Source organism: Triturus cristatus, chromosome 1_1, assembly GCF_964204655.1.
Source record: "Triturus cristatus chromosome 1_1, aTriCri1.1, whole genome shotgun sequence".
Lineage (NCBI taxonomy): Eukaryota > Metazoa > Chordata > Amphibia > Caudata > Salamandridae > Triturus > Triturus cristatus.
The window spans coordinates 4810281-4835889 of record NC_140579.1 but is presented as its reverse complement, the minus strand read 5'-3'; the positions used below and the strand labels follow the sequence as shown (position 1 = coordinate 4835889).

General features: G+C 46.2%; 1 protein-coding gene and 1 long non-coding RNA gene across 2 annotated transcripts in view; one reads left to right on the top strand and one right to left on the bottom strand.

Moving 5' to 3' along the window:
* LOC146869067 (E3 ubiquitin-protein ligase TRIM11-like) overlaps positions 1 to 5148 on the top strand; it is a 42904-nt gene extending 37756 nt beyond the window's left edge. Inside the window, exon 6 of the mRNA XM_085650714.1 lies at positions 4367 to 5148. Coding sequence (XP_085506840.1) covers positions 4367 to 4479 — 113 coding nt within the window. The 3' untranslated portion in view covers positions 4480 to 5148. The remainder of the gene's footprint in view (positions 1 to 4366) is intronic.
* LOC146869066 (uncharacterized) overlaps positions 1 to 25609 on the bottom strand; it is a 185822-nt gene that overhangs the window by 108514 nt on the left and 51699 nt on the right. The gene's annotated exons all lie outside the window — the stretch shown is intronic.

Below are 25609 nucleotides of genomic sequence, written 5' to 3'. Positions count from 1 at the left end.
AAGATAAGACACAAAGTTTTGAATCTGATCTGGTTTTTGACCGTCAACCAATGATAATTCCTGATTACTTGCTTAATCGGTTTAAATTTGGGGGTCCCAGATAGCAATCTTGCAGCCGCATTCTGGACCAATTGTAGCTTGGCGACCACCCGAGCTTGAGCATTTGCAAATAAACCGTTACAGTAATCAAGAGATGACAATATCAATGAACTCACCACAGTTTTCCTAGCACTTTCTGGAAGAAATGGAATTATTTTTCTTAAAAGTTTAAGTTTGTAAAATGCTAAGGACGCTGTTTGATTGGCATGATTAACAAAATGTAATTTCTCATCAAAGATGACACCCAGATTCCTGACCTTCTGAACTGGAGTTGGTATAGCTCCGAGTAATGGGGGCCACCAAATAGATGACCACATAGGTGATAGTTTACCGAAAATAATCACCTCAGTCTTCTCGGAGTTCAGCCTTAAGCAATTACAGGCCATCCACTCCTTAATTGCCAGCATGCCTTCTTGAAACCGAGCCGCTACCCTTTCTCCATCATTATTGATGGCTAACACCAACTGGGTGTCATCGGCATATGTTGTAAGGCTCATCCGGTAGGTCTTAATAACCCTAGCTAAGTCCGACACATAGATGTTAAAAAGTGTCGGACTTAGGGATGAGCTTTGAGGAACCCCACAGGGTAAAGCCAGATCGGCCGATTTAAATGGCCCCAGTGTTACGGCCTGGGTTCTGCCCGACAGAAAGGAGGCAAGCAAGGCTCCAGCCCTAGAGTGGATGCCCATCTCTCTGACACGGTCAATCAAGATGGAGTGATTGACCGTGTCGAAGGCCGCAGACAGATCCAGCAGAACCAGTACTGCCGTACCCCCCTGGTCTCTGATAGTTCTAATGTCATCAGCGGCTTTGATTAGCGCGGTCTTGGTGCCATGCATTTTCCGAAAGCCAAACTGAGAGTCATCAAGCAAGACATTTTGTTCAATGTATTCTGAGAGTTGATCATTCATTACTTTCTCGGCCACCTTGGCTAAAAAAGGCAGGCTGGCAATGGGCCTGTAATTTTTCAGCGAATCTTTATCTAAACCAGGCTTCTTAAGAAGTGGTTTTAATAGCGTGTTCTTTAGCCTGTCCGGGAAAATCCCCGATTTAAACATCGCATTACAAATTTGGCAATACTGCATGTGGTAATACTGCATGTGTTAATCCTGTATGTGGTAATGATGCATGTGGTAATACTGCATGTGGTAATGCTGTATGTGGTAATGCTGCATGTGGTAATCCTGTGGTAATACTGCATGTGGCTAAACTGCATGTGGCTAAGCTGCATGTGGTTATACTGCATGTGGTAATACTGCATGTGGTAATACTGCATGTAGTAATACTGCATGTGGTAATACTGCATGTGGTTATGCTGCATGTGGTAATACTGCATGTGGTAATCCTGCACGTGGCTATGTTGGATGTGGCTAAACTGCACGTGGTAATACTGCATGTGGCTAAACTGCATGTGGTTAAACTGCATGTGGTAATCCTGCATGTGGGAATCCTGCATGTGGAAATACTGTATGTGGAAATACTGCATGTGGTTATGCTGCATGTGGTTAAGCTGCATGTGGTTATGCTGCATATGGTAATGCTGCAGGTGGCTATACTGCATGTGGTAATACTGCATGTGGCTATACTGTATGTGGTAATACTGCATGTGGCTAAACTGCATTTGGTAATACTGTATGTGGTAATCCTGCATGTGGTAATACTGTATGTGGTAATACTGCATGTGTTAATACTGCATGTGGTAATCCTACAGGGTGGTGGAGTTCAGTGAGATATTCTGGCTCAGCCCCTGTAGTGTTTCTGACAGGGCGGTGGAGTTCAGTGAGATATTCTGGCTCAGCCCCTTTAGTGTTTCTGTCAGGGTGTTGGAGTTCAGTGAGATATTCTGGCTCAGCCCCTGTAGTGTTTCTGACAGGGCCGTGGAGTCCAGTGAGATATTCCGGCTCAGCCCCTTTAGTGTTTCTGTCAGGGCGGTGGAGTTCAGTGAGATATTCAGGCTCAGCCCCAGTAGTGTTTCTGACAGGGTGTTGGAGCTCAGTAAGATATTCTGGCTCAGCCCCTGTAGTGTTTAGACAGGGCAGTGGAATTCAGTGAGATATTCTGTCTCAGCCCCAGTAATGTTTCTGACAGGGCGGTGGAGTTCAGTGAGATATTCAGGCTGAGCCCCAGTAGCGTTTCTGACAGGGCGGTGGAGTCCAGTGAGATATTCCGGCTCAGCCCCTTTAGTGTTTCTGTCAGGGCGGTGGAGTTCAGTGAGATATTCTGGCTCAGCCCCGTAGTGTTTCTGACAGGGTGTTGCATCTCAGTAAGATATTCTGGCTCAGCCCCTGTAGTGTTTCGACAGGGCAGTGGAATTCAGTGAGATATTCTGGCTCAGCCCCAGTAGTGTTTCTGACAGGGCGGTGGAGTTCAGTGAGATATTCAGGCTGAGCCCCAGTAGCGTTTCTGACAGGGCGGTGGAGTTCAGTGAGATATTCTGGCTCAGCCCCTGTAGTATTTCTACAGGGCGGTGGAGTTCAGTGAGATATTCTGGCTCAATCCCTGTAGTGTTTCTGACAGGGCGGTGGAGTTCAGTGAGATATTCTGGCTCAGCCCCTGTAGTGCTTCTGACAGGGCGGTGGAGTTCAGTGAGATATTCTGGCTCAGCCCCTGTAGTGTTTCTACAGGGTGCTGGAGTTCAGTGAGATATTCTGGCTCAGCCCCTGTAGTGTTTCTGCAGGATACCCGGGTCTCGAATATGTCTGTAAATAATCAGACACCCAAACTGTAACCTTGCTTTGTTCCCACTGTAACTTTCTAACCCACAAATGATGTGCGGTGGTTTATTTCACTAAATACTGGGATTTTTAAATAAATGTATTGGGAAAACTGAAAACCCTCCCACACAACCCTGTAGTCTTGACTTCACTAGAGCTTAGCTCAGGCCTGGGAGCGGCCCCTGCTGGAAGTTAATCAGATTAAAATGATCCTCTCTCTAGCTGCACTGACCCGAGGTAGAAATGTTTATTCCCTCTCAGACATTCCTAAGGCTAGACAGGGGCCCTTGGACCATGGACCTGAGATTGGACATTCCAAGAGATGGACCTCGGCTTTCCGGCCTTTATGTCACAACCAAATGTGTCTCGTCCACACCACTTCTGATCAGAAACTTAACTGTGACCCCCAAATCCTGGCTGAGGTCTAGTAGGAATAGGGAGGCGGCGTCTGTGGACAGCTAAAGCCAAAGGCAGTGTCTGCAAAGTCTGTGGGACTCTAAAAGACACGGGGACCACCAGCAAAATGTGCAGAGTGGTATCTGTGCATGAGTTTACCTGCTGTGGCCTTTACACCTGGAATAACATCTGAATCTACACTCATTAATACTACTAATGCCAACCAATCGAAGCATCTCTAAAGGGTGGTGTCTACCTGGGTCACTAAACTAGTACAGCATACCTTTCAGTAGCTCTGTCATTCTGTACCATCTAATGCAGTGTACTGACTAGTACAGTATACCATGGGGTAGCTCTACCACTCTGTACCATCTAATGCAGTGTACGGACTAGTACAGTATACCTTGGGGTAGCTTTACTACTCCGTACCATCTAATGGAGTGTACTTACTAGTATAGTATACTTTTTAGTAGTTCACTCACTCTATTCCAACTAATACAGAGTACGGACTAGTACAGCATATTTTGGAGTAGCTCTGTCACTCTGTACCATCTAATGTGGTGTACTGTCTAATACAATATACCTTGGAATAGGCCTGTCACTCTGGACGATCAAATGAAGTGTACTGAGCAGTACTGTACACTTCCAGTACCCTCTGTCACTCAGTGACATGTATTGCACTGTACTGACTAGTACTGGATACCTTGGAGTACCTCTGTTACTCTGTACTATCTATTATAGAGTACTGACTAGTACAGTATGCCTTGGAGTAACTCTGTCACTCTGTGCCATCTGATGCAGTGCACTCACTAGTACAGCATACTGTGGAGTCGCTAGTCCAGTGCCCCACCTGCTGTCCTCTCTATGTACTGCGGTTTAGTGTAGTGTGTGCTGTAGATGAATGCGCGCTTTAGTGCAGTGAGCGGTCTAGTGCCGCGCGCTTTAGTGCAGTGAGCAGTCTAGTGCCGCTCGCTTTAGTGCAGTGAGCGGTCTAGTGCTGCTCGCTTTACAGCAGTGAGCAGTCTAGTGCCTTGCGCTCTCTAGCACCGCGTGCTCCTTCCAGATATGGTGTACATTAATCATATGTAAAGCAGAAGCAGTAATTACAGCCTTTCTTTGTGTCATTAAATCTCTAATTGTGAATCTCTTCTCTGCAGTGATGGTGACTCTGGATCCCGACACGGCTCATCCTTGGCTCCTCCTGTCTGAGGGGGGGAGACGAGTGAGATACACGGGCACAGCGCAGCCCCTGCCGGACACCCCCAAGTGATTCACCTCCTACTACCCCTGTGTGCTGGGGAGCGAGGGGTTCACCTCCGGCAGACATTACTGGGAGGTGCAGCTGCTGCAAGAGGGGGGAGGGTGGCATGTGGGGGTCGCAGCAGAGTCTGTGAGCAGGAAGGGAGGGTTCACATGGTCACCTGAGGGGGGAGTCTGGGCTGTGCTGGGGTGTGAGGGTCAGTACAGGGCTCTCACCTCCCCTGACCCCCCTCTGTCCCCTCGTGAGAAGCCCCTGAAGCTGGGGGTGTATCTGGACTACGAGGGGGGGCGGCTGTCCCTGTACAATGCTGACTCCATGGAGCTTCTCTACTCCTTCCCGCGGGCGCCCTTCACACAGAGGCTCTTCCCGTACTTCTATCTCTGGGGAGGAGCGGAGCTGAGGCTGGTGTGAGCCCCCCCTGCCCCCCAACTGTCATCCACGGTTTAAACTCCAACATTCCAAAGAATCTTCAAACACCAACATTCCAATGGACCTTCTTCACACTGACCCTCTGACCTGTTTCCATGACAACCAGAAGCCTCACGTGAAACTGTGTATCTCTTTTCCTTGTACATGTTTAAAACAAGGGCATAAAATGTTTGCAGTGTGAATCATACACCAAACAGCATGTAACATATGATAAAGTCATTGCAGAATTAAACAAGCATTGGCATAGCCAATTGGTCTCGCCTTTGGGACCGTATAAGTCTTTAGCCAGAGCTATAGGCTTTGGCAATGTTTCTAAGGTATGTTGTAGAGCAGTGTGGCTGCTGTGCTCCATGCTGCAAACTTGGGACCATATGTTGGTAGCCTAATACCGGTCGGTAACGGCCGATTTTCTGTAAAAATCCCGTTACCGACCGGTATTCAGGCTTTTGGTATGTAGGGGGGACATTTCAGGATTCGGTAATTTACCGAATCGGTAAAATTACCGATTCGGTAATTTTACCGATTCGGTAAATACCGAATCCTGAAATGAGATGTAGGGGGAGTGTGTGGGTGTTGTGTGGATTCGTTATTTACCACCAACTAAAAGTAGGTGGTAAATGACAAATGGATTTGAAAAAGCATTTTTTGGCACTTAGAAGTGTGCAATGTGGCAGTATGTGTGACACATGTGCACACATGCAGGAATCAGGGGTGCAACAGGGTGTCACTGTGACACCCTGCCACCCTTGATTGTGCTCCCCCCATTACCGAATCGGTATTTACCGATTCGGTAATGGTAACTGGCTTCCCATTGATTCCTATGGGCCTCCTGGCCCATAGGAATCAATGGGAAGCCAGTTACCATTACCAAATCGGTAAATACCGATTTTAAAATACCGACCCATTCCGAATCGGTAAATATTACCGATGGATTACCTACATAGCATTTACCACTTCATAAATACCGAATCGGTAAAATTCGGTATTTATGAAGTGGTAAATGTTAGGCCACCTACATATGGCCCTTGGTGTCTAGTGCAGTGATGTGGGGCAGTGGCATGGTGTGGTGTGTTGTTATAAGGTGTGTGTTGGTGGGATGCATGTGGGTAGTGTGCTGGGGTGCATGTGGGTGGCATTTGCATCCTTACAACAAAAATCAAACATCACCAATTGTAAATAGATTAATAATGCTTGTCTACAAACTAATGAAACGGCAATAAGGGTAAATTTAATATGCATAGCCCCATGGACCAACCTAACAAGTTACCTTTCCATTTTTATTGTCGCATGACAACGTCTGAACACACAAGGACATGTTCTTTGCAGCAGGCATCTTAATCCTCTGCACTACTTTAGCATCACAGGAAACAGCCACTAAATTAAACTCCCATCTCTCTCCAGCATTAACATTAATTGCCAAAGTTACCTTTACATTTTTATTGTCACCTGAAAACATTGATCTCACAAGGACATTTTCATTGCAGCAGGCATCTTAATCCTCTGCGCTACTTTAGCATGAGTGGAAACAGCCACTAGATAAAATTCTGATCTCTCTCTCTCCAGCAGGAACGTTAATCACAAGAGTTACCCTTACATTTTTATTGGCGCCTGAAAACGTCTGAACACACAGGGACATGTTCTTTGCAGCAGCCATCTTAATCATCTGCGCTACTTTAACATGAGTGGAAACAGCCACTGGATAAAACTCCGATCTGTCTCCTGCAGGAACATTAATTTCCAAAGTTAACTTTACATTTTTATTGTTGCCTCAAAGTCTCAGGACACACAAGAACATGTCCTTGGCAGCAGGTTTCTTAATCCTCTGCACAACTTTAGCATGAGTGGAAACAGCCACTAGATAAAACTTCCATCTCTTTGCCGCAGGAACATTAATCGCCAAAGTTACCTTTACATTTTTATTGTTGCCTGAAAACCTTTAAACACACCAGGACGTGTTATTTGCATCAGGCATCTTAATGCTCTACACTACTATAGCATGAGTGGAAACATGAACTACATAAAACTCCCATCTCTCACCAACAGGAACTTTAATCGTCAAAGTTACCTTTACACTTTTTTATTGTTGCCCGAAAACCTCTGAACAGACAAGGATATGTTCTTTGGAGTAGGAAACTTCATCATTTGCGTCACTTTAACTTGAGTCGAAACAGCAACAGGATAAAACTCTAATCTCTCTCTACAGCAGGAACCTTAATCGCCAAAGTTACCTTTACATTTTTATTGTTACCTGGAAACCTCTGAACATACCAGGACAAGTTCTTTGCATCAGGCATCTTAATGCTCTACACTACTATAGCATGAGTGGAAACATGAACTACATAAATCTCCGATCTCTCTCCAGCAGGGACATTAATCGCTAAAGTTAACTTTACATTTTTATTGTTGACTGAAAACCTCTGAACAAACAAGGACATGTTCTTAGCACAAGGCATCTGAATCCTCTATGGTACTTTAGCATGAGTGGAAACCGACATTAGATAATACTCCCATCGCTCTCCAACAGGAACTTTAATCGCCAAAGTTACCTTTACATTTTTATTGTTGCCTGAAAACCTCTCAACGCACAAGGATATGTTCTTTGTAGTAGGGAACTTAATCCTCTGCGTCACTTTAACATGAGTCAAAACAGCCACTGGATACAACTCTAATCTCTCTCTGCAGCAGGAACCTTACACCAAAGTTACCTTTACATTTTTATTGTTGCCTGGAAACATCTGAACACACAAGGACATGTTCTTTGCAGCAGGCATCTTAATCCTCTGCGTTACTTTAATATGCATGGAAACAGCCACTAGATAAAACTTCAATTTCTCTCCAGCTGGAACATTAAACGCTAAGTTACCTTTACATTTTTATTGTTGCCTAAAAACATATAGGCACACAAGGACATGTTCTTTGCAGCAGGCATCTTAATTCTCTGCGCTACTTTAGCATCAGTGGAAACAGCCACTAAATACAACTTCCTTCTATCTCCAGCAGGAACAATAATCGCCAAAGTTACCTTTACATTTTTATTGTTGCCCGAAAAATTCTGGACACACAAGAGCATGTTGTTTGCAGCAGACATGCATCTTAATCCTCTGCACTCCTTCAGCATCAGTGAAAACAGCTACTGGATAAAACTCCGATCTCTCTCCCGCTGGAACATTAAACGCTAAGTTACCTTTACATTTTTATTGTTGCCTGAAAACCTCTGAACGAACAAGGACATGTTCTTAGCACAAGGCATCTGAATCCTCTATGGTACTTTAGCATGAGTGGAAACCGACATTAGATAATACTCCCATCGCTCTCCAACAGGAACTGTAATCGACAAAGTTACCTTTACATTTTTATTGTTGCTTGAAACCTCTCAACACACAAGGATATGTTCTTTGTAGTAGGGAACTTAATCCTCTGTATCACTTTAACATGAGTCGAAACAGCCACTGGATAAAACTCTAATCTCTCTCTACAGCAGGAACCTTAATCGCCAAAGTTACTTTACATTTTTATTGTTACCTGGAAACCTCTGAACATACCAGGACATGTTCTTTGCATCAGGCATCTTAATGCTCTACACTACTATAGCATGAGTGGAAACATGAACTAGATAAAACTCCCATTTCTAACATTGGTTGGCAGCTATGAGGATAGGACTTGCGTTTGCACTTGACTTACAGTGATTGGTGTGCACCATATCGCAGACCATTACGTACCACATACTAGCCCGTTTTCTTTTTGGCCTATTTTTGTGATCTAGCCAGGTGAATGTTCTACTTCGTCATGCCGGAATCAATAGCATCATCCACTGCAACCCTGGGCATTACCTTTGAGGAGGAGAGGTTGGAGCTCTACACTGTTAGGGAGTTGAAATCCCTTTGCAAAAACCTAAAAGTCCAAGTCAGAGGCCTCACGAGGAAAGACGAGCTACAGAAGGTGCTGCGGGCCTGCGTAGCAGCCAGAGACGCAAGTGGGCAATCTGGTGATCTTAGTGGGAAGGCAGAGGAGCCTAGTCCTAGGAGGGATGCGCTGTTGGGAGGGGGAGAAACCTCCCGGCCAGGCAGCAGTGGCATGTCCACGGAGGAGCTTGGGACAGACGGAGGCAAGGAAAATAGCCACAGAACTAGAAAAGATTAGATTAGCCATGGAGGAAAAGAGAATGGTATTGGAACACGAAGTTAGGATAAAGGAGCTGGATCGAGAGAAAAGAACTAGCTCAGATGGTGGCAGCAACTCGTCAAGGCAGACAGACAGAATCGTGCACATTCCCAAGAATGTAGGCAAGGAGTTCAAGAAGGGGGACGACATACAAAGGTGGTTCTAGGGGTATGAGGCGGCAATCCATATGAATGGGGTCCCTGAAGAGAATTGGGGAGCAGGATTGTGGACCCTCTTCCCTAAAGAAGCGAGGGATAGTTTGATAGCTTTGGGTAAGGGGTATCACCTCACCCATCCAGACATGAAGGATGCCCTCCTCACCAAGTATGGTCTTACTCCTGAAAAGTACAGGGATCAGTTTAGGTCCAGTAAGAAGTCCGATGCCAACAAGTGGTTAGAATGTGTGGATGTGTTTTGTCGATCGTTGGATGGCTGGGTAAAGGGCAGTAATGTGACAGATTTCCAGGGGTTATACAATTTGATTGCATGGGAGCACCTGTCTAGTCTATGTTTTGCAGATCTGCGCCAGCACCTAGTTGATAGTAAGCTGACTGACCCCAGGAAGCTTGCTATGGAGGCGGACCGCTGGGTGAGTACCAGGGTCCACAAGGAAGCGTTTGGGGGAGACTCAGCCAAAGGTGGGCAGAGTCCCCAGCAGAAAAGTGGGGGTGACAATGGATAAAACACAGGAGTTCTCGAAAGGGCCCCAAAATAACACCCAGGGTAAAGGTTCCAATCCCCCGGGGATAAGAAGCAAGGGTTCTCAACAGGAAAGCCTGCTGAGACACGCCCCTGCAAATGTTTTGCATGTGACCAGGTGGGGCACATAAAGGGGGACCCCAGGTGCTCCAAGGAGGCACAGCCATCCCCCGGGTGGGCAGTCCAAGGTGTTGGCTAGCGTAGCACTTGGGGAGGTAGAGGAGTCCCAACAGGAGGGTGGGGACCCCGCAGAAATGACCCTTGTCTCACCAGGAGACAGTGAGATGGTACTAGGGGCCCAGGTGCCCCCTAACACAAAGAAATATAGCAACTGGGTGGCCATCAATGGGTGAAGGGTAGAGGCTTTCAGGGATACTGGAGCCAGTGTGACCTCAGCTTGGTGTCACCTGGTCTCTGAGAGGCAGGTAGTCCCCGGGGCATTCCACCAAGTAATTGCAGTCGACAGTTCAGAGCGCCAGTGTCTGGTGATGCAGGTTCCCTTCGAGTGTGGGGGGATCTCAGGTCCTTTGAGGGCAGTTGTGAGCCCTTCCATGCCTGTCGAGTGTCTGCTCGGTAACGACCTGGAGAAGTCCATCTGGAAGGATGTTGAGCTCAGGTCCCACTTGGAGATGCTTAGGTTGCCAAAGTGGGCATGCGTGTCCACTCGTTCAGTGGCGGCTAGAGAGGGTGATCAGAGGGACCTGGAGCCTGAAACAGTGGCCCAGATCCCTGCCAACAGAAATGGCCGGGGACGCGGGTAACCGGCCCCCAAAGTTCCCACGGCTCGGGAGGAGGCGTACCTTGAGGGGGAAGCCCTGGTGCTTACAGAGGAACAGGTGGCTGAACTGGGGGACATCGCTGAGCTGACCCATTGGCAACAAGAAGGGGGTCCCACCAGGGAGGAGTTCTGCCAAGGTCAGAAAGAGTGCCCTTTTCTGGAGGGTCAGCGGCGGCCGGCGATCAGTCCGGATCACATTGGATATATTGGGAAAATGATCTCCTGTACAATGAGCCTAAGGTCGCGGAACCTAGGCAGCCCATGTGCTGGTGGTACCCCAGCGCTTCCGGACCTTCCTACTGGGTCTGGCTCACTACGTGCCTTTGGCAGGACATTTGGGGCAGGACAAGACCTTTGACAGGCTTGTCACCCACTTCTTCTGGCGCCAAATGCGGAGGCAGTCGGATGTGCATTGCCGGTCTTGCCAAACTTGCCAGGCAAGTGGCAAGAGTGGGAGGAAGGGTAAAGCTCCTCTCCAACCATTCCCCTGGTGGGGACACCCTTTCAAATGATAGGGATGGACATTGTGGGGCCACTGGACCCCAAGACAGCCATGGGCAACAGGTACATCCTGGTCTTGGTAGACCACGCTACTCGGTACCCGGAGGCAATCCCTCTCAGGACAACGACGGTGCCAGTAGTGGTCCGGGCGTTAATGGGGATCTTTTCCTGCATGGGGTTCCCCAGAGAGGTGGTTTCCAACAGGGGGGCCAATTTTATATCTAAGTATATGACATCCCTGTGGAAGGAGTGTGGTGTTTCTTACAAGGTCACCACCCCTTATCACCCCCAAGGTAAAGGTCTGGTAGAAAGGTTCAACCAGACCATAAAGGGCATGATCAAGGGTCTAACAGAACCCATGAGGCGTAAGTGGGACATCCTCTTACCGTGCCTTCTTTTTGCGTACCGGGAGGTACCCCAGAAGTCTCGGTTTCAACCCCTTCAAGCTTCTGTACGGTCACCCGGTGCGCGGACCTCTAAGCTTGGTGAAGGAAGGCTGGGAGGCTGCTCCCAGGAAGACACCCCAGGATGTGTTTAGATACATGCTGGCCTTCCGCAACCAAACTCCCCGCTTCAGGAAACTCAGGCGAACCTCGAGGCCAGCCAGGAAGAAATGAAGAAGTGGTATGACTAGAATGCCACTCTGGTCGAGTTTCAACCTGGACAAAAAGTGTGGGCTATACCCCTGTGGAACATTGTGCCTTGCAGGACAAGTGGAATGGGTCCTTTGAGTTGGTGGAGTGCAAAAGTGAGATCAACTACCTGGTGGATTTTCAGGCTCCTCGGAACCCGTTATGGGTTCTACAAGTGAACCACCTCAAGCCCCACTTCGAGAGGTCCAAAGTGAGCATGCTCTTGGCGACGGACAACGGCGAGGAAGTGGAGAGTGAACCTCTCCAGGACCTCCTGTCTGCCCAAGAGGGGGATGGGCCGGTGGATGGTGTGATCCTCTCCCCGACCCTGACTGCCAAGCAACAGACCAAGCGTCGCCAGTTGCTGGGGCAGTTTGCCCCGCAGTTCTCCTGGACCCCAGGTGTTACTCACTGGTGTACCCACGATGTGGACACCTGTGACAACCCCCCTATGAAACATAAGATTTACAGGTTGGCTGACTGGGTCAAGGCCAGCATCAAAGAAGAGGTCTCGAAGATGTTGGCGTTTGGGGTTGTTGAGTCGTCCAGCAGTCCATGGGCCAGCCCCGTGGTCTTGGTCCCGAAGGCAACGGAGCCCGGTGCCGCCCCAGAACTGCGGTTCTGTGTGGACTACCAGGGACTCAATGCTGTCACTCGGACTGACACCCACCCCATCACCCGAGCTGATGAGCTCATCGATCAGTTGGGAGCTGCCAAATTCCTTAATACATTTTTTTTTAACGTTGGGGTACTGGCAAATCGCGTTAACCAAGGGGGCCAAGGAAAGATCCCCATTCTCAACCCCGGAAGGACATTACTAGTTCTGTGTGATTCCCTTTGGGTTGAAGAATGCTCCTGCCACCATTCAGAGGTTGGTCAATCAGGTGTTGGCCGGGCTGGAGGAATTCAGCGCCGCATACCTGAACGACATTGCGGTGTTCAGTTCCAGTTGGGACGAACACTTGCAACACCTCGGATGTGTTGAGGGTGCTGCAGAAGGCAGGCCTCACGATTAAGGCCAGAAAGTGTCAGATCGGGCAGGGTTCTGTGGTAAATAATTTAATTACCGGAACTTAATTTGATGCGGAAAATCTATAACAATAGCTCAGTAAAATAAGAGGCAGAATCCGTGGTATTAGAGGTTCGGAACGGGCTTTATTCCAAAATCAATTTAAATTGATGAGCTCCAGATTCCATCACCACGAAGGTTCAGGAAGTGAAGACCTTACTTTATTGACAGGTAATCATTTTTATACAATAGGCATTACAGTGAAGCAAATGGAGGAGGCGTAACAATTGATAGTAAAGATAAAACATACATGCGTAGCAAAAGTGGGTGTAACTGGGCGTAACTAAAGAACGTCATCAAGTATGATGTCATAATAGGGTGGTTCCATGAAAGAATTTCGCAATGTCAGCAGAAATACTTGGCAGAAATGCGCGCGCAGCAGCGTGACGTGTGATTGACGTGCAACTAGAGGGTGAAGGGGACTTGACATTTAGCTCTACATGTGGCGACAGAAGTCTGGAGGGTCAAGTCAACCTAATCCCAAATCATATCTAACATCCTATGTTTAAAGAACTATGTTATCCAAAAGAGAAGTCTTCTTAGAGTAGAATCTTATTCTATACTGACTATACTGACTGTGAGTGCGTGTACAAGCGTCTAAGTGTCTACACTAGATGCGAGGGCAGGAATCTTCCATAGTAACAGGGCTATGAATTACTTGCATAAAGACAGAGAAGCCGGGCCTTTTGCTCGGTAGCTGGAAGAATGTTTACTTAAACTACTAGACAGGAATGCATTGGGTAGGGAGCGGAGCAGATAATTTCGAAGGTGAAATACAGTTTTTGGCAGGCAACAGGCTGATGTCAGGCACCGTTAGCTGCGCAGGGAGTAGGACAAAGTTCATGGATACAGATGCGAGCTCGGACTGGAGCTTTCAGAGGCAGAAGGCAGGAAAAGGCTTGATGGCAGAATCAGGGCCTACTTGCCTGGACTGTAAAATGGCATAAGTGAACCATATAAAGCCGGTGGCCTTTCGTACTTAGGAATGGAATATCCGGCCCATTCATGGCGGATCTGAAAGAGGACATGTTGGCGGTGGACGCACATGTGTTTGCGTCTTCATAACTGGAACTGGAGGGAACACACATGTACTTGTGATTTATACATGAAACCGTTGGGGTCCAAGATAGGGGACATAACTGATCATAAAAATCCATATTTCCACATTCCCTCCTTGTCCCCTACTTGCCCGTCAAGAGATATCAATCTTCATTAATCCATCGATCTGTTCATATAGCATCATTTGTTCTTCTTTTTTCTTCTGGGATGAATGAAATCTTGGTGGTGGAATACACGATGTGGCACACAGACCACAGATCGCTGGTCCACATTGTAGGCATAGACAGCAACTGAATAGTATGAGAAAGCCAATACCTAGGAAGGATAGGACCTTCCATCCAAAGGTAGATAATACACTCCAAAACCAACCGGACCAAGTCCAGGTGCCTGGATTCTGGTGTATCTGGCTTACAATCTTATGAAGTCGAGTTATGGCTTTATATACAGATGGCGAATTTTCTGGTATGAAAATGCAACAATTTGATCCGATGACCCTACAAGCTCCGCCCCTATCGGCCAGGATGACGTCAAGGACAAGACGATTTTGAAGCACAACAATCCGCATAGCAGACTGCTCTTCTGTTAAATTGCCTAAGGCGGAAATAGTTTTGTTCACTACTGCTTCAAGGGTTCTGGTTAATCTACGTATCAGCTTACTATTGGTAACTGTACCTATATAGGGAAAGAGACCTTTATTGAAATCTGTGTATTTTTCCCATGCTGTCTCAGTGTAATCGACTATTGGGAGATCTCTCCTTTCTCTATTGTGTACTAAATGAGTGTTTCTGTGATAATCAGGAGGAGCTAGGAAAACAGGTGGCAAAAGGAATCCGATGTAGCAGGTACCATCCCAATCTGGTGGCAAACGTATGTATGCCGTCTGACCACATATGAAGTAGGAATGGCGGGAAGCTCTAAATGTAGGCTTGCCTTGATCACTAAATTTTATTACAGTGGTGCATCTACTATGGCCCATATGTATGGAACCATTCTTTCTTACACATAATTCACCTTTAACTGGAAATACTGACATGGCGGGCAAAATTGGAGTAGCTTCGGATTCGACATTCAGGATCATGAGATTAAGCGTAAAATTACCTAATCCATATACTTCATTTTCTAGATCAGTTCCTGTTCTTTTGGGAAGTCCCTCCTTGTTAGGGTGACAGACTTTGAGTAAACCTAAGTTCAGATTTCCCCATACCCTGTTATTCTGGTAAACTGCAGAATTCGAATCTAGGGAATTAATTAAACTAAACCATGCTCCACAGGATCCATTGTGTGTGAACGGGTATGGAAAGAGAGGTAGAATTCCTTTATAGTTCTGATAGGGAGGGAGTCGACCACATATCCAACAATTTGTAGCATTGCTAACCTGATGGGAATGATGTAACATACTAATAAACGTGTTATTGCGCAGCGCAAATCTATAAGACAATTCATGTGGAGGTAGTTCACTAAAAGAATGTTCAGCAGTAACATTATAAACATGTCTAGAAATAGGATAATATGTGTGCAACAATATACTTGCAGTAATTACTAAAAGACTTAAGAACAACAAAATTAATAACGTCACTGTGCAATGACTACGCAGTGATTTACAGTACGCGTGTCGTTTCAACTTTATCCTTTTGTTTCTTTCTCTACACAGGTCTAAGGGATACATGTCAGAGACAAATTCGACCGATTCACCTTGGAGAGGACTTAAACAATCAAATTGCCTGACTTGTTAGACCTAAGTTTTAGTTTATATAGCTCATGGCTATTCAGTTCAACCAAAGGAAGTTTTGAGTCAATCGGTGAAGACACGCAAGGTGTGTCGTTTACGTCTGATGGTAGTCCATGAAATTTCTTGATATGACTTGAATGTATCCAGCCTTTTCGTCCTTCGATCTTTACGGCTGTCCTCGTCGTTAGCAGTACGAGCTGAGGCGACTTCCACCTAGGATCCAGCTGGGACTTCCGATCAAAGTTCCTCACTAGAACTAAATCCCCTGGAATTACGTCATGGGGTTTCACCTCGGTGTTGTCGGGAAAGGCTGCAGCTACCTGTGAACGACAAGATTGTAGTGCAGACATCAAGGAAGCCAAGTAATCTGTCAGCATATTACAGTCAATATCAGTTATTTTGCGTGGTATAGGCGTCCCCCACATATTTGGTGGTCTACCGAAGATCACTTCATAAGGGGATAGCCCTGTTCGAGAGTGTGCTACCATTCTCATGTAAAAGAGTGCAACGGGTAAGGCTACTACCCAGTCGACACCTTTCTCTCTGCATATTTTGGACAATCTAATTTTCAGGGTCTGATTATGTCTTTCCACGAGACCTGCTGCCTCGGGGTGTCGGACACAGTGAAATTTCCACTGATAGCCTAACAAAAGTGAAACGTGTTTCATTAATTCGGATGAGAACGGCTGGCCGTTATCTGAGTAGACAGCACGTGGTAAACCGTACCGTGGGAAGAATTCTCGAACTAACTGTTTAGCAGTAGTCGGGGCAGTGTAATCTGAAACCGGGTATGCCTCTGTCCAACGGGAAAGAGCACAGACAACTACGAGAACGTATTTGAATCCTCGACATCGTTCCATCTGGATATAATCCATCTGGAGGACTTCAAAAGGGTGATCAGGAGGCTGAAATCCACCCTGTTCTACGGGAATGCTTTTTCCTGGGTTAAACTGACAACAGATCATACAGGTACGAACTTTTTGTTTAGCTACTGCTCGTAAATGTTTGTTGAACCATATGTGTTGAATGCTGTCTAGCATAGCTTTTTCTCCTACTAGATGTGCTGGACTATGTACAGTATTAATTATAACTTGGACCATTGAATCAGGAAGGAACCACACAGATTTTTCCTTCGTCATCCATCCTTGATCCGTTTGGATCCCTCCTAATTCAGTCCATTTCTTTATTTCGTCTGGAGTAGCATGTGTCTGTATGTCAATTACGTCAAGAGCGGGATCCTTAACCGTCATGCAATATGTTGGTGTCGGGACTATTGTCTTTGTCATGTCGGATGTTCGAGTTTGAGCAGTCTGTTTAGCTGTTCTGTCAGCTAGATCATTGCCTTGGGAAATGATATCAGTAACTTTCGTATGGGCTTTACATTTCATAATTGATATTGCAGTGGGTAGATGTATTGCATCTAATAAGGCATGAATGAGGGGTCCGTGCTGAATGTGGGCACCGTGAGAAGTTAAATAACCTCTCTCTCGCCACAGTACGCCGAAGTCATGTACAACTCCGAATGCATAACGTGAATCAGTGTATATGTTGACTTTTTTATTTGTGGCTTGAATACAGGCTTGTGTCAGAGCGATGAGCTCTGCTGCTTGAGCTGACAAGGTATTTATGCAATTTGTTTCAACGATTTCAGTGTCTGTTGTGACTGCATAAGCGGCCACTAGCTCTCCTGTACCTGTTCTCATACATGAACCATCTACATACAACGTCAGGTCTGGGTCTGACAATGGGACATCTGTCAAATCTTGTCTGGGTTTCGTCGTGATAGTGATAACTTCAATACAATCATGTGCAAGTGGGTCTGTTCCGTTTATTGGTAACAGTGTGGCAGGATTCAATGTACTACAACGTCTGATTTCTATATGTGGCTGAAACAATGTTAATTCGTAACCAGTAAGTCGTGCTATAGTCAAGTGTTGTGTTTGTGTGCGGTTCAAGAGAACCTCCACTGCATGTGGTACTTGTACTGTCAATAGATGTCCTAATACTATGGCATCGCTTTGTCTGATTGCTAAAGCTGTTGCTGCCACTGATTTCAGGCACGCAGGCAAAGCCTGAGCTACGGGATCTAATGTACTAGAAAAATAAGCACATGGTTTGTGTGATCCTGCTTGTTCCTGTGTGAGTACTGACAAGGCAGTACCTTCGCGTTCTGTAACGAAGAGTGTAAACTGTTTATTGTAACATGGTGTTGCTAAAACAGGTGCTTGGCATAAGGCTTTCTTTAGGCTTTCAAAAGCTTGTGTATGTTCCTGAGTCCAAGGGAGAACAGTCGATGTGGCTGCCTCTTGTGTTGTCAATTGAATGAGTGGTTTTGCTAGAAATGCATACTGAGGGATCCACTGCCTACAATATGAAGTGAGGCCTATGAAAGCCCGCACCTCCTTTTGTGTCTTGGGGACTGGCATATTAGCAATTAGCTGGATGCGATCTGGTGTAAGCTGCCTTCCCTCCTTGGACAGCGAGTGACCAAGGTAAACAACTCGCTGGACACAGAATTGCAGCTTAGAAGGGGACACCTTGTGCCCCTTTTCGGCCAAAAATTGTAAAACCGTCAGTGAGGCTTTCTCACATTCAAGTTCGCTTCTAGCGGTGATCAGCAGATCATCGACGTATTGAAGCAGGGCAGTGTTGACTGGCATGTGGATACTGTCGAGTTCTCGTTTCAGTGCTTGGCTATAAATGCTGGGGCTTTCTGTAAATCCTTGAGGTGCGCGTGTGAATTTAAAGCTTCGTCCATTTAAACTAAATCCGAACAAGTATTGGCTCTCCGGATCTATTGGGACGCTGAAAAAGGCATTCTTGAGATCAATTACAGTAAAGAATGTTGCTTCGGAATCAATGGCTGTCAGTAATGAAGAAATGTCTGGGACTACGGGGTATTGTGGTACTATGCATTTATTTAATTCGCGCAGATCAATAACCAATCGATATACTGGCGGTACTGTTGGATCGGTTCGTTTAAGAATCGGAATTATCGGGGAATTACATACATTGGAGTCAGTTTCCACAACCACTCCTTGGGTAATAAGCTCGTCAATGATTTGTAGTAAAGCCACTACAGCATCTGGGGGTAACTTGTATTGTCGCATTCGTGGAAGTACCACTCCTGCCTTTAGTGTGACTCGATATGGTGTAATGTTCATGCAACCAACATCTGTAGGGCCTTGTGCCCATAAATGTGTCGGTAAAGTCTGCAGTCGGTGATCCATGTCTCGGGACACGTAGTGCCCTTTGAAATCACGTAAAAATAATCTTACTCCTTCCGGAGAACAACATATAATAGCTCCTAGAGCTTTCAAAGTTTTTATGCCTAACAAGTTTTCTGGACATGATTTAGTAAGTAATAAATCTGTAGTTCGTGTCAAGGGACCGATCGTAAGTGGAAGAGGCTGTGTTACTTCGTTAATGATGGGTTTTCCTGAAAAGCCAAGGGAAATATTCTGTGAGCCTGAGAGGGGTGCCCCTGGAACTTCACTACGTTTTATTGTTGTTCGGCTTGCCCCTGTATCAAGTAAGAATTTTCTATCTTGACCTAACAACTCCTTGTTGGTTCTGATCCTGTCTAATTGGTCGTGGTCTTTCTTTTGCGTTACCTATGGCAATATTATGTTTTAAAACTGGACAATCGTGTACATAATGACCTGGCTGTTTACAATAGTTGCACGTCCCTTTTACAGGACCTGTTGAACCACTGGACTGTGTTATACCCTTCTTATGACCGTCAACTGGCACTGTCTGGGAAACTAGCATTTTCATTTTCGTGTCTTTCATGCGTCTATGTTCATGTTCTTGTTCTTCTCTAATTCTATTGTGATGGTACTGTAGCATTTGTAACATTTGTGACGGAGTGTTACCTTGCCAGGTACTCTCGAACTTCAATACTCTATTCTTAACTTGGGGCAAGGCATTTTCAACCAATTTTGTCACAAACAGATGTGGATACGACTCGCTACTTGCTTTTATTCCACTATTTATACCAAAACATTTCTCAAATCGGGAATAGAAATCACTAGTGTCTTCATCTGGTTTTTGTTTACAGGCTGAGATTGCACCCCAGTCTTCCTTTTTCGTAGTTAATAATCGTGGCAGTACCTGTACTAGTAAACCTGGTAGTGCTTTGATCTTGTCCCCGAGTCCTGAACCTGGACCTCGAGCTTTTTCTTCGTTTTCTAATGCTGTCCAATCTATCTTCTGGTCTCCCACCTCCCAATCCTTTTCCTTGAGTTTTTCGTAAATGCCCGCAGGCATTAATACCTTCAATATTGTCATAATGTCGGGGTAGGTATATTCTCCCATGAGTAACATATCTTTAATTTCACGGTGGAAACCCGCTGGGTCTTTGTCATGACTGGGTACCACTTTCTTCATTTCTAATAGTTCTATTTTGGATATGGGTATGTATACAAACACACGTTTAAACTCATTGTCATCACCCTTTATCGGGTGCACTTCTCGTAAGGGATTTTGTCTATCCATGTAATACGTCGTTCTTTCCTTGATGGGCAGTGAGACATGTTCAGGACATACAAAAAGAATATACTGTCTTCTAGATTCTAGTATTTCTCTAATTAACTTAGTACCGGAACCTCTCCATTTATTCGTGAGTAATTCAGTCAATATATCTGGTAAGGGACCAGGATCGGAGTGTTGGCTTTTATATAATATAAGGAGTTGTTGAATCATATATATACCAGCTAAACGCTGTTCATCTGGGGCGAGGTTCAAAAACGTATGTACTAGTGTATCATCACCATATTTTCCAGGACTATCAACCCAGTGTACGGCTGACCTGGCTAATTCTTGTTCGTCCATAGAATCGAGTATATGATAACCCCTTCGTTCTCGGAGTAATTTGTCAGCGGCTTGGAATGAATGTTCGGGTGACCTTATATTTATTATAGGAGTTTGGAATTTTCTGTTATTATCTGGACGTGTCGGACATATCGGATCAGTAAAGCATCTAGTATTATTGCAAGATCTTCCTCTACCTACATAGGCCATTGTTTCTAACTGTCCTGTGGGCAGTTCTAATTCTTCCTCGTCCTCGATTTGTTCTGATTCGTCTACTGCTAATCTTTCCTCGTGTATTCGTTCTATTTCTTTGCGGATCTTTCGGCTCATAGCTACTATACATGATCGTTTATCGTGTCTCCCCTCTGATATATTTTTACCCCAAGTGGTAAGAATTTGCATTTCTGCCGGACTTACCCCTGGTTGATCTTGATTTCTGATCACACAGTTTATGAGGAAACGTAACAGTTCCCCCTGGATTTCCACTTTTTGGTACTCCATGGCTCTGTTTATACTCTCAGGGTCTCGCCCTGACTGAACAAAATGATATATATTTTCTAAGTGTGCAGTCATTCCTGGTAGCTTCCCTAAATATATTGCAGCTCGTCGGATACGTAATGATGCCAGCATCATCTCGTCCCCTTTTCCGGGCACAGGGTCATATCTACAATCTATTAGAAGTTCCTTGAGCGTGTTCGGAGTTACTAGTTTAGGTGTACGTTGGTGGGCTATTTCTTGAAAGGAAAGTTTATTTGTTCTGGGTGGCGTAGAAAAAATGCTCGATGCACCTCCGGTAGCACCACCTGGGGTGCTGGATGTGAAAGGATTCGTTGAACGGGATATAGCAACCATTGGTGTGGATGCGGATGTAGAAACAGATGTGCTTGCCGGAACTTGTGTCGGGGTTTGCTGTTGTAGAGGTACAGACGGAGGAGGGTCTTGGCGTTGAACCCCCTCGGCAGACGGTCTATGTGGCGCAGCATTTGCATACTCGGGAGCTGCGTCGTCTAAATAAGAAGAAAGAAAAACATCTTCTGCGGTTCTGGGATGCCCTTTGGGATGTGCTTTTATCGGAAACAATGGGGGTGGCAAGTCTCTTGGTATCTCCGGGGTAGCCTTAGGTAGTCCTTCGGCCAGAAGAGGATACATACCATTCACAAGGGCATTTCTTTGTCTGTCTGTTTGTTCTGACTTTACTCGAGTACCTTCTTCAATTAATACACTTTCTCGAACTTTATTTGAATTCTCCTTACTCTTCTCTTCCTGTCTACGTGCTTTTTCTGTACGTCTATACGATTCTTTACGCCATAATTCAATGGCGTCTTTCTGTGATTGTCTAGCTTTCTTTTTCCATAATTCTTCTTCTACTTTCATAATGCAATCTGCATCCCAGGTCCCAGCTGCGGGCCACCTCTGACTTTCTGGTAATTCCTTAGTGTAGTCTACCCATAGATCAAGAAATAATATGGCGTCTAGGCCATGTTTATGATACATGAAGTACCCTGGAGTGTCCCTAGGAGGAATGGGAACAGCTTCTTCGAGTACCCCTTTTCTAGTAGTGATCTGTCTTAATTTCGAAAAGAGCGGCATATTGAGAACTGATCTGATACCTAATTTTGAACACGTTTAATACCATAAAACACAATAATGAACAGTCATTCACACCACAATATACAGAACGTATTTAAAACATTTTAACATTTAACATTTTAATGAATAAACCATGATGGTCATTTTAGGGAACTAGTCACTAAGCATAATACTCGATACTAACCAGGTAATTCTGAATTTTATATACTAGACATACTTGATATACTGCTAAACAGTACAGATACACTGCTGAAACAGTGCAGACCGGATTTGTGTACCCAAACCCGTCTTGACCGGCACAACCTATGTGCACGTCAGAATGCCTCCCCGATAATGGTACTCACCGGGTAGCTCGGAACGGAAGGCCTCGGAACTGAACTGAACTTGAACCGGACTGGACTCGACTCGGAACTTCGGAAACTTCGGAAACTGGTGGGCCTCTGTATACCTCGGATCTTGCTCTCTCAGCTAGGCTCTGGTCGGGATACTTCGCACTTCTCACCGCCTCGTCTGGGTGTTGATCGCAGCCTCAGTTACCCCCGCTCGGCAGGAGGGAGATACAGGAAATCCTGTGGGTACGCGTTGTTGTCCGTCCAGCTGTGACAGGAGACCGGGCCTGCAACGCACCGCCGGCGCGTGAGATGAGAAAGTGTCCCTGTTCGGGCGCCATTTATGTGGTAAATAATTTAATTACCGGAACTTAATTTGATGCGGAAAATCTATAACAATAGCTCAGTAAAATAAGAGGCAGAATCCGTGGTATTAGAGGTTCGGAACGGGCTTTATTCCAAAATCAATTTAAATTGATGAGCTCCAGATTCCATCACCACGAAGGTTCAGGAAGTGAAGACCTTACTTTATTGACAGGTAATCATTTTTATACAATAGGCATTACAGTGAAGCAAATGGAGGAGGCGTAACAATTGATAGTAAAGATAAAACATACATGCGTAGCAAAAGTGGGTGTAACTGGGCGTAACTAAAGAACGTCCTCAAGTATGATGTCATAATAGGGTGGTTCCATGAAAGAATTTCGCAATGTCAGCAGAAATACTTGGCAGAAATGCGCGCGCAGCAGCGTGACGTGTGATTGACGTGCAACTAGAGGGTGAAGGGGACTTGACATTTAGCTCTACATGTGGCGACAGAAGTCTGGAGGGTCAAGTCAACCTAATCCCAAATCATATCTAACATCCTATGTTTAAAGAACTATGTTATCCAAAAGAGAAGTCTTCTTAGAGTAGAATCTTATTCTATACTGACTATACTGACTGTGAGTGCGTGTACAAGCGTCTAAGTGTCTACACTAGATGCGAGGGCAGGAATCTTCCATAGTAACAGGGCTATGAATTACTTGCATAAAGACAGAGAAGCCGGGCCTTTTGCTCGGTAGCTGGAAGAATGTTTACTTAAACTACTAGACAGGAATGCATTGGGTAGGGAGCGGAGCAGATAATTTCGAAGGTGAAATACAGTTTTTGGCAGGCAACAGGCTGATGTCAGGCACCGTTAGCTGCGCAGGGAGTAGGACAAAGTTCATGGATACAGATGCGAGCTCGGACTGGAGCTTTCAGAGGCAGAAGGCAGGAAAAGGCTTGATGGCAGAATCAGGGCCTACTTGCCTGGACTGTAAAATGGCATAAGTGAACCATATAAAGCCGGTGGCCTTTCGTACTTAGGAATGGAATATCCGGCCCATTCATGGCGGATCTGAAAGAGGACATGTTGGCGGTGGACGCACATGTGTTTGCGTCTTCATAACTGGAACTGGAGGGAACACACATGTACTTGTGATTTATACATGAAACCGTTGGGGTCCAAGATAGGGGACATAACTGATCATAAAAATCCATATTTCCACAGTTCGGTGGTGTACTTGGGACACCAGGAAGAGAGCGGCCAGGTGGCGCCCCTACAGCCCAAGATTGACACCATCATGGCTTGGAAGCCCACCAATACCCAGACGAAGGTGAGGGCCTTCCTAGGACTCACCAGGTACTACAGGAGGTTTGTTAAGGGATACAGCACCATTGTTGCCCCCTTAGCTGAGCTGACTTCCAAGAAGCAGCTGGGAAAGGTGATCTGGACTGAGTTCTGCCGGAAGGCATTTGATGCCCTGAAGGCCACCATGTGCACGGCCCCTGTGCTCAAGGCCCCTGACTTTTCCGAGGAATTTGTCATGCAGACCAACGCTTCAGAGCATGGGGTGGGAGCGGTGCTCTCACAACTGAACGAAGAGGGTCAACACCAGCTGGTAGTCTTCCTTAGCCGGAGACTACTCTCCAGGGAGCAGAGGTGGAGGGCCATAGAAAGAGAGGCTTTCGCTGTGGTCTGGGCGCTGAAGAAGCTGAGGCCCTACCTGTTTGGGACTCACTTCTGGGTTCAGACCGACCACAGGCCCCTCAGATGGCTAATGCAGATGAGGGGGGAGAATCCAAAACTGTTGAGGTGGTCCATCTCCCTACAGGGAATGGACTTTACGGCGGAACACCGTCCTGGCACAGAAAACGCCAGTGCAGATGTTCTGTGCAGGTTCTTCCGCCTTAGTGACGAGAACTCCCAGTTCTCCCTACTTTCAGCTGGAGGGGACATGTGTTAGACTTTGCATCTTTTGCCGTGTTTGCCCTGAGTTTTGCTGTCTGACCTCCCGGTTGTGACTCTGTTTTTGCTGGTGTAACGTTTCTCACACTTTCCGCACAGCTTATAAGGGGTAAAGTGCAGGTGCTCCTGTGATAAATTATGTCATGAATTGGTGTTTCCATGATTGGATGCTTGATTTACTTATCAGTTCCCAGTAAAGGACACTACGGGTGCCAGGGCTGGTGAATCAAATGCTACTCGTGGGCCTGCAGCACGGATTGTGCCACCCACGTATGTAGCCCGTAGAGCAGAGTCTGTGCACAGTTACGCGGCCATGCCCACACTGTCCGGTAACAGAACCTTCCCTTTTCTTACATGTAAGGCGCCCCTAAGGTAGGCCCAAGGTACCCCTCTGGGCAGAGTGCATTGTATGTGAAAGGCAGGACATGCCTGGGTGTGTGTGGCGTGTCCTGATAGTGAATACAGTCAAATTCGCTCTTCACTATTGCTAGGTCACCCCTTCCCTGTAGGATGGATCGGGCAGTTGGTTTATAACGTCTTATAAACACAACTGGCCCGGGGAAGAAGGTAAAGAAATGAAGTTTAGTATGTCTGAACTCGGAATCTAAACACACAGCTTTTAGCGAAGGTGCCCTTTTCATTCTGAGTTCATAACGGACACTTTTAGAAAGTGAGTATTAGTTTGCTCGGTCATACCGTGTGCCTCTGCCGGAAGGTGGATTGCCTGTCTGGGTTGTGGGTGACAGAAGGCTGGGGAGCGGGTGTGGCTCCAGATAGTCTAGGTATGTCAGGAAAGGGCTGAATAGACCTGGGCTGCGATTGGGGAAGAGGGAGGAGATTTCCTTGCACCTCAAAGAGCCTGGTCTGCCTCTGACAAAGCCGTCTACACCTCCTGCCAGGAAATCACACCAGAGAAGGCCGGACTAGTTCTGGCCAGGCAAAGACACCCTCTGCCTGAAAGATCAAAGGATTTTTGTGTACAAATACTGGGGCCCAGACTGCTGAACTTTAGAACTCATCTGGAATAAGAAGACTGCCAAGAAGAAGAGCCGGAGAAGCTGCAAAAAGGAACGAGTGCT